The sequence below is a fragment of the Candoia aspera genome, chromosome 4, assembly GCF_035149785.1.
Source record: "Candoia aspera isolate rCanAsp1 chromosome 4, rCanAsp1.hap2, whole genome shotgun sequence".
NCBI classification, from domain to species: Eukaryota; Metazoa; Chordata; class Lepidosauria; order Squamata; family Boidae; genus Candoia; species Candoia aspera.
Window position 1 is genome coordinate 81,079,571 of NC_086156.1, and position 9,047 is coordinate 81,088,617.

Here is a 9,047-nt window from a genome sequence, read left to right on the forward strand (position 1 = left end):
GATCTTCTGCATGTAAAATATATTTAGCATTGAGTTATTAGAGACCTGAGTGAATGTGCACTAACCAGCCACTGCAACCAAATTCATGCAATTGAACATTGGTTGATAAATCTCAGTATGGTGGGCCAGAGCATTAGCATTTAATGTGGGAGACCCAGGTTAAATCCTCTTTCAAATCAGCAGCATTAGCACATAGCCTTGATCAAGGGTAAATAAAACAAAAATGAAAAATAGTTTTATACAGCACATTGCAGCCTCTGCCAACCTGATTCCCTCCAAGGACATTGGACTAGAGCTGCCAAAAACAGAAATAGCTGAAGAGGATGGCAGTCCAACATGTCTAGAAGCATTAAGAACAAAATGGAAAACTTTGTTGAAAAAACACAACTAAGACAACCTCACCTGGCAACATAGTGATTCCTAAAATTTAATTTTGCCCCCACAGCACAGCAGTTAGGCCCCTAGTGAACACATCACACTAGAATCCACAACTTCATCTGACACCAGAAATATAATCTTAACCCCTGGAGCTAGCAAATTTAGTCAGCAACTTATAAAATCCAATGTCTTTCTCTCACAAATTTGTATGAACCACAAACTACCACATCACATTTCAGCCTAGCAGGCTGAGCAAATCCAGCCTGAGCAGTTAGTTTACAGTTTAATGTAGTGTGTAAACCTGTAAAGTGGGTTGAGTAAACTAACCAATACTATGTCACCTGGCAAAGTCAACCTGAGAGAAAATCCATATGAAATCCCCTAGAAATAGTAAACGTCTTAACCTATTGACATTTCAGAGCTGTGGAAGGCAACAGACACAGACTTAATGAGCAGAACACTGTTTTTCTGATTGCAAGCTCTGAGCCATAAATCCTTCCAACAATAACTGGAAATTGCTACAGTAAGGCCCTTCTATTAAAGAAGCCACCTTCAGTCACTTCGGAGGCATCTGCAGAAGGTGGCAAATGACAAAAGGTGCATCATGTCCTAAACCGCCTGACTTATGTTTTCATCCCCAATACTGGATGCTAAGCTTGGTTTGCATTGTGACATTATGACATACAGTATGTTTCATCATTTTTTTCATCACCCTGATTTCTACTACACACGTACTGCAATTTGCAGTAAAAAGTCCTCTAGTCAGTTAGTCCCCAGAGTTGCTGTTTTTCCACACTCACAATCCCATGGGGAGAGATGGGCAAACAACTTTGGCTTCTCTTTCTTTTTATATTAGAACCCTCAAGGACAACATCTGCAGACAGCTGGAAAAAGTGGCTCAGGCAGATGACCATTTTCTAAGGATTAAGGAACAGGCAACATTCACCAAGAATAAGACTGGTGTACACACGCAATGTTTTCTCACATAACTATCCACTTTTCTATTTAATTTAAGGTAAGGGAGTCAGCTTTATAAGGTTTGCTCTGTTGTTTGACAACTGGGAGACAAAATTATAGTCAATAGTATTCCAACACAAGAACACCTCAGCCATCCCTGCAGGCATGCAGTGCTAGGTATCAGTGGGTCCTCTTCTGGGGAGGCCTGAGAAGAACTTAGCTGCTGTCCACCAAATCAACCACATTCTATTTACGCTGATTGGTAGCAACACTCCAGGATCCCAGGCCCTACTGCACTATAAGCAATCTGAACCTTTTAACTTGAGATACCAAAGACTGAACATGGGACAACACATACAGGCAAAGTATGTCTTCTGCCAAGGAGGAGTGATGGTAGAAGGTGGTCAGTGAATTCTTTCCAATACAAAGCAGATGCAACAGGCTTGAGAATACATTACAAATCCAACTGGATCCTTTCAGCTTCAAACTCTGGACAAGAACAGCCAACGGTGTAGGAAACATGGCAACCTTGAGATATTTTGCCTTCATTTCCTGCACTGCTGAGGACTTGCCATGCTGGCTGGGACAAAGGGCCAAAAGATTTGGAAGGGCCTCCCCAGAGTTCAAAGACTGAGTTTAATGGAAGAGGCGTTCAACACTTCTGGTATTTTTGACAATTCCACAACAGTCCCAGCCCAAAGGGAAGGAGTCCTGGGGATAGTTGCAGGGTAGCAGATTCCATATACTTTTAACTGCCCATCCTGACCCCCAAAAGATCTCCCTTTCAATCTGTCCCCCACCAGGTTCCTGCAGCAAAACACCCCCGTGCTCAACCCTCCTTCTTCAATCCATCTCTGGGCGGCCCGACTCTCTTCTCACCTGCTCGAGTCCTGCTCCCGGTACCCAGGCTGAGACACATCGGGAAGGCTTCCTGCCGTGCCCGAGGGAGCTGGGGTGGCAGCGGCTTGTAGCAGTTCCCTCTCTCCGATCCGGCGTGCTCCAGCTGCAGCCCCGGGGTTGCAGGACGGCCCACTGCAGCTCTTGGTGCGGAAAAGGCGGCTCAGGCGAACCTTCAAGGAACCTTTCCTGGAGGGGGCAGAGGAGCTGGGGCGGGGGGTCGCGACGGCGGACGGCAGGCCTGCCGGAGCAGCAGCAGCAGCAAACACCGGGAAGGCTGCAGCGGGCAACTGAACGCGGCTGCTCCCCGTACTGGCGGTGCTGGAGGGCTCCGCCTGCCCTGCAGCCGCCTCCTCTTCGTCCTCCTCGTCAGGACCCAGAGCTTCCAGCACCAGCAGGGCGTCGCTGGTCTCCTCCCCCGGGGGTAACAGGGGCAGAGTGGGCGGCGGGGCCATCGCCGGCTGAGGCAAGAGGCTCATGCAGAGGCAATCCCCGGAAGGCTTGCCCAGCCCTCCTAGCACCGTCGGGGGCGCCTGATGGAGCCCCAGGGCCGCCAGCTGTAACTCCAGGCCGGCTCCCGGGGGGAAAAGGAGGCCGCCCGCCGCTCCGCTCCAGCATCGTCCCCCTCCCGGCTCGCCCTTCGGCGCATCCAAGAGAGCACACCGGTGCCTGGCGCACAGGAGCTCCGGCGGCGGCGGCTGAGGCGGTGGCGGCGGCGGCGGCGGCAGACAGCCGGCCGGGGAGCCCGCCGACGGCTCTCCAGTTTCTCCAGGGCGGAAGACCAGAAGCTGCGAGCCCCGCAGCCCGCCCGCCCTTCCGCGATCCCGAGTTGCAATAGCAGCAGTCTCCCCGACGGCTCTGCCCAGCGCCAAACCGGCTGCGGCTGACTCTGCCCCGCCGTAGCCCAGCAGGCGACTCAGCACCCGGTAAGAGGCCGCGGCTGCTGCAACCGCCTCGCCGCCGTTGCCACCTCCTCTCCCACTGCCTCCTCCGGGCTCTGCTGCCGCTGCCGCAGCTGCTGCTGCTGCCGCCGCCGCCGCCGCCGCCGCTCCTCCTCCTCCTCCTCCCCCGGCCCGTTGCATCGCGCTAAGGGAGGCGGTGCATTGCATGGGGCAAAAGGCGAGGCGTCTTCGGCCAGCAATCTGGACTAAGACTGGGAGGCCGACCCCTGGTCCAGATCGGCTACCCAGAGCTCAAAGATTCCCCTTCCACCCTTGCTTGCTTAGGGGCCCGCCCGAGCAGGGGGTGTGCACGCCCTCCGACTTCCCTTTCCGCTGATGCGCCGATGATGCGAGCTCCAGGGCGGCCAGCCCTCTGCACCGCGCGCGCTCCTCCCACAGCCTTTCCCCCCAGCCCTTCGCCTTCCAGCTGCTCTCTCCAAGAGAGAGGGACAGGGCCACGCCCCCTGTCCCTTTCAACCCGCCCCTGGGTAGAACCTCCCTGCTGGGACGCAGTCTCTCTTTTTAACAAGTCCGTTCCAGACTTGGGATGCTTGCGCATGGCTGGCCGTTTCAGAAGGCGATGCGTTATCAGGGCTTCGGTTTTCTTCTGCTTAAAGATTGCTTTAAGAAACGAGAAGGATACGAAGGAAAGGCAACCTTGCCAAGGCAAGCCCTGTATGTTCCATTAATGAGGCAGGATGAGCCTGCAATGAAAGGTCTGGCTGGAAGTACTCTGGTTGCAGGATATGCAAGGACCTAGCAGCTTTCCCACAGCATAGGAAGCTATGCTATGGTTGCTTGATCTGTGGTTCAGTGTGTGATGTGAACACATTCTTGGAATAAAGGACATGCAGTTTGGAACGTCATTTTCAGGACCAAGTCTAAGGCTGAAATAAATGCCTCTCTTTCTAATTATATGTAATTGTTCTTGTTCCAGTGTAACCAGGTGGCGGGGGGGTGGGGGGGAGGTTCAAGTGGTCTTTAGGCATGCGGTGATGTTCAGGAGTTCCCTAATGCATAAACAGTGGCTTACAAATATAACCTAAGACACAATGAGAAGAGAGTACAATCTGCTGCTTTCTCTAGATCCCTGGATCATCTGGGACAGTTCTAAGAGTCAGGATGGAGTCAGGCGATCTATGATAAATAAATAGGTATGTCATTTATTTACATAGCGATAGCTTTCGGCCAAAAGGCTCTTACATATTATCCATAAGTATATGCAAGTAGCTTACATATCATCCGTTCCTGCCCAGAAACGTATAATCTAAATTCGTAACACAAAAGCAAAAAGGCATGGGGTGGGAAATGGAAAAAATAAGTTCAGGTATCAAATCTTACACATTAGCTTTAAAATTATGGACAATTGGATTCAGTTCCGAAACCTGTTGGAGCTGGTCTTTAATAGAGCTGATGGAATGACTTTGCTTCCATTCTGATCCGTATGTTTTGTATTTTCCCCATTATGGGGAAGAGTCAAGAACTGCAGTTGGGAACAATATCACAGCAAGAATGAAACCCACCTAAGACTTCTAAAATTGGCTGCATCAGCTACAGCCAATGAGAATCTCAAGAAGGAGGCAACTTGTCTCTGTATACCAGCCTTCCCCAGCCAGATGGCTTCCAGATGTGTTGGACCACAATCCACATAATTCTCAGGCAGACATCACTTGTTTCACTGGCTGAAAATAATGGGGTTTGTCGTTTAACACATTTGGAAGCACTAGGCTGGGAAAACAGCTTTACAGACAAGTTAAGAATGGTCTTTCCAATAGGTTCAGCAGCCTCAAGGAATTCATCTACCAGTAGAATTTCTCTTCAAGATCCATTAAAGTCTGATTAGCTCTTTCTTCTACTATCAAAGACTTGAAAGAAAACCATCTCTTCTTCTGATCATGCTGTTTCTCTCTCCTGCAGAAATTAAACTACCATCAAGGCTCCCATCATGCTTTTGACTGAATTGGCTTCTCAGTTATGTCCACCTACCTACAATTGCACAGCCCGTCCTGTGTTCAGATCTGAGTCCCAGAATTCTCAGTCAGCATGGCAAAGACCAGAATAGCTGGGAATTTTCTGCAATCTTAAAAAGGAATTATAATCTCTCTCTCCCCCTTCCCCCCATCCCTCTCACATACATACCTTTTTATTTACTATCAGAGATGAAACACAAATATATAAAACACTGTTAAACTCCTAACAAGAGCTCATCCCATCCAAGACATCGAGCTGAATTGTTTCTTGACTGTATGTGTGTATAAGACAGAGAAAGAGAGGGAAAGAAAATCTTCGTGCAGAGATTCTACTGTTCCTACACCATGCTGGTCCTTAAAAAGTCAGATGTTTTAATGCAAATCCACACCTCAGAAAGTCTCCATGCACAGGAGGCACCCAAACTTCAGAGAAAAATGGTCTTTGCAAATTTATTTAGCCCCTAGCTATATATTTTAAAACCAAACAATTTATGGTGCAGTAAAATCCTGTAACTTCAAACAACTTTTCTTATGGGCTATACACTGAGATTATAATTTTAATTCTAATTTAAACGTTTAATTCTCTTAAATGCATATTTTTAAAAAACGAGAACAAAATAACAGGTACAGTATATACTGTATTTTCAATCAGAATCATGACTATGGTAGGTAGAGAGAAGAGTTTAACGATTTCCCTCTCTCCTGAAGTTCCCAAGGAAAATCCATTGTCCACTGGAAGCTGGCAGGAACACGTCCTCCAGCAAACGCAAATGTCGTCATCCAACATGGACAACTCTCACCTGCATGGCAATATACAATCCACTAATATACACGACATCAGTAGAAGAGTAGGAACAAGTAGGGACATGTCCGGGTCTAGGCTGCACTGCATTCTCTTGCATAACTTAAAGCAGTGCTTCGGAACCTTGGCGACTTCAAGATGTGTGGACTTCAACTCCCAGAATTCCCTAGCCACCCTGGCTAGGGAATTCTGGGAGTTGAAGTCCACACATCTTGAAGTCGCCAAGGTTCCGAAACACTGCTTAAAGATATTTTGAACCTAGCTTGCTCCTAGATTTTTAAGTGGCAGCTGTATCTAGGAGGGCTTTCACTCAGCTTCATCTAGTATGCCTGCATCCCCATCTGTGTTAATTAGATCAGGCATTAACCCAACCTATAATTAATTAGATTTGCAACATGCTATGCATGACTCTACATTTTAAAAGTGTTTGGAAGGCTCAGCTAGTATAAGCACATGGTTGTACCAAACCATGATACACCACAGTTAATTTGATTCACCACAACAAGCTAAGCCAAACCAAATGAACCATTTTATGGCTTAGCATGATGCATGAACACAGCCTAAAAGTAATGGGACCAAAATATCTGGAGGGTCATGTCTACTCATAATTTCCAACAAACCGCAATATAGTCTGAGAAGGAAGACCAAGGTGCTTAGGAGCTTGGAGACCAAAATCTGTGATAGAAGGTTCAAGGGTTGGAAAAATTTAGCTTGGAGGATAAAACTGGCCATGCTCACTCAACGTATTTCCCATGGTTAACTGAATCATGTTTTATGAATTAACCCTAATTTTGTGGGTTCACATGATATACCCCACCGCAGGGTCTGTGTTCATATTAACATAGCAGGCAAAAGATATAGCTGGTTATCTTGTGATCAAGTGTTTAAAATGACTATACAATTAAACGATGGTGTAACACTTTAAAATATTTTATTTTCTGCTAATCCAGAACAGTGTTTCTCAACCTTAGCCATTTTAAGATGTGTGGACTTGAACTTCCAGAATTCCCCAGCCAGCTGGCTGGGGAATTCTGGAAGGTGAAATCCACACATCTTAAAATGGCCAAGGTTGAGAAACACTGATCCAGAAGGTAGAATCTGAACTAACAGGATAAAATGAAAATAAAAAGGATATCAACTAAATATTATCAGGAAGTCCCAGAAGGTATTTTTATAATGGAACAGATTGCTGGGAAGGTTGCGGACTCCCCTTCAAGGTTTTTAAGCAGAGGCTGAATGGCCATCTGTTGAGGATTCTGTCATTATTTCACTATTTTTTCTATACTTTGCTAAAAGTGTTCAAGATGTAACTGTAGCTATATTACCAGTGACTTTGCTGTACACCCAAACCAATATTTTGACATACATTTTAGGTGCCAAGTTTCATGAAATGAGTGATGCAGGAGGATGGCCAGTGACCATTTTGGGAAATAGTTTTGACAGATTAATGTTGGCATGCTGGCAATGACAACCCCTTTTCCCTATTATTCCAAGCCTAGTCTTCTGTATCATCAAAATAGAAATTGACAAGAATAATGACTTCTATACAAGTCTTTTGCAGCGACTGTATTAACTACTAATTGCAGTGGATGTTTCCTGAATAGATAATTCATTTGCAGGGATAGGGCAGAAAGCAGGATCCAGCTGATACGGCTGTGAGGATGTGACTACTAGTTTTTGGTATGGTGTAACTGTGCCTCTGAAAGCATCTGGTAAATTAATCCCATGATGAGACACCTGATTGATAGAATTAATTTTCTATTTTCCAAAAAAAGACTCTTCTACATACAGGTGGTCCTCATTTAAAGACCACTCATTCAGCGACCTTTCAAACTTGTGATGTCTCCCCCAAACCCTTGGTGCGTAGCAAGTCAGTGAGTAGTAGAGCAATCTCAGCAAACCCCTGGATAAAGTGGCGATAATAGTTACTGAACCCCAAAAAACTTTGTAGTTGCCGCCGGGTGCAGGGGCATTCCCAATTTAAAATCACCTGAATTTTTTCAGGGTCCATCTCAATGCCCTTGTCAGATACCCTATAGCCTAGATAGTCAAGACGTGCTTTGTGAAATTCACATTTAGAAAGCTTTGCATAGAGTTTAGCATCTCTAAGCTTGCTTAACACCTGTTTGAGGAGGCGTTCGTGCTCCTCCTCGGTTTCAGTGTAAATGAGAACATCGTCTAAGTAAACCAGGGCCCCTTTAAACAAATGATCATGTAACGCTTCATTAATCAATTGCATGAAGACTCCTGGCACCCCGGCTAACCCAAAAGGGAGGACTTTGTACTGAAATGACCCCAATGGGCAATTAAAAGCAGTTTTCCACTCGTCCCCAGCTCGTATGCAGATGCAAAAATAAGCTTCGCGAAGGTCGAGCTTGGAGAAAATTTTACCGGTTGACAGATGGGCTAACATGTCTTTCATTAGAGGCAGGGGATATTTGTTGCAGTCCGAGATGGAATTTAACCCCCGATAGTCTGTACAAAGTCTAAGCGTGCCATCCTTCTTTTCCCAGAAAAGGACAGGGGCCCCAACCGGGGAATTTGCAGGTTCAATAAACCCCCTTGACAGATTTTTGTTAATAAAGTCCCTCAATGCCGCTAGCTCCTTCTGGGTCATTGGATAGATTTTCGGCTTGGGCAATTGAGCGTTGGGGACCAACTCTATTGCACATTCAGTCTTTCGATGGGGGGGCAGCTGGTCCGCTTCCACTTCCCCAAAGACGTCTGCAAAGTCTCGGTATAGGTCAGGCAAGCCTTCTAAGTGTGGTAAGCTGGGGTGCGGCGTGGCGATCAGAGCTCTTCCCACCCCCACACGTAAAGGTCTCTCCGCTGAGGGAATTCCCAGAATTACCATGGGATTGCCAACCGGCGCCACGATAAATTTTAAAGCCTCCTTGTGGCTGCCCATTTGCATCGCTACATTTCCAGTGAAATGAGTTGCTGGACCCCCACCCGGCGTTGACCCGTCTAGCTGGGTGAAGATCAAAGGCTGCTGGAGAGGAAAGCTAGGCAAGTCCAATGCAGCAACCAGATCAGGGTGGATGAGACACCTTGAACACTCAGAGTCAATGAGAGCCCAGACTTCCGTAGTCCTAGTGCGGG

The 9,047-nt window shown here is 47.0% G+C and overlaps 1 protein-coding gene across 2 annotated transcripts in view; it reads right to left on the reverse strand.

The window, feature by feature from the left end:
• Positions 1-3,484, reverse strand: part of SOCS7 (suppressor of cytokine signaling 7) — a 30,597-nt gene extending 27,113 nt beyond the window's left edge. For both annotated transcript variants that reach the window (XM_063300750.1, XM_063300749.1), the window contains exon 1: positions 2,215-3,484. In XM_063300750.1, the coding sequence (XP_063156820.1) occupies positions 2,215-3,341 (1,127 nt within the window). In that variant the 5' untranslated portion in view covers positions 3,342-3,484. The remainder of the gene's footprint in view (positions 1-2,214) is intronic.
• Between the last annotated feature and the right edge of the window lie 5,563 nt (positions 3,485-9,047).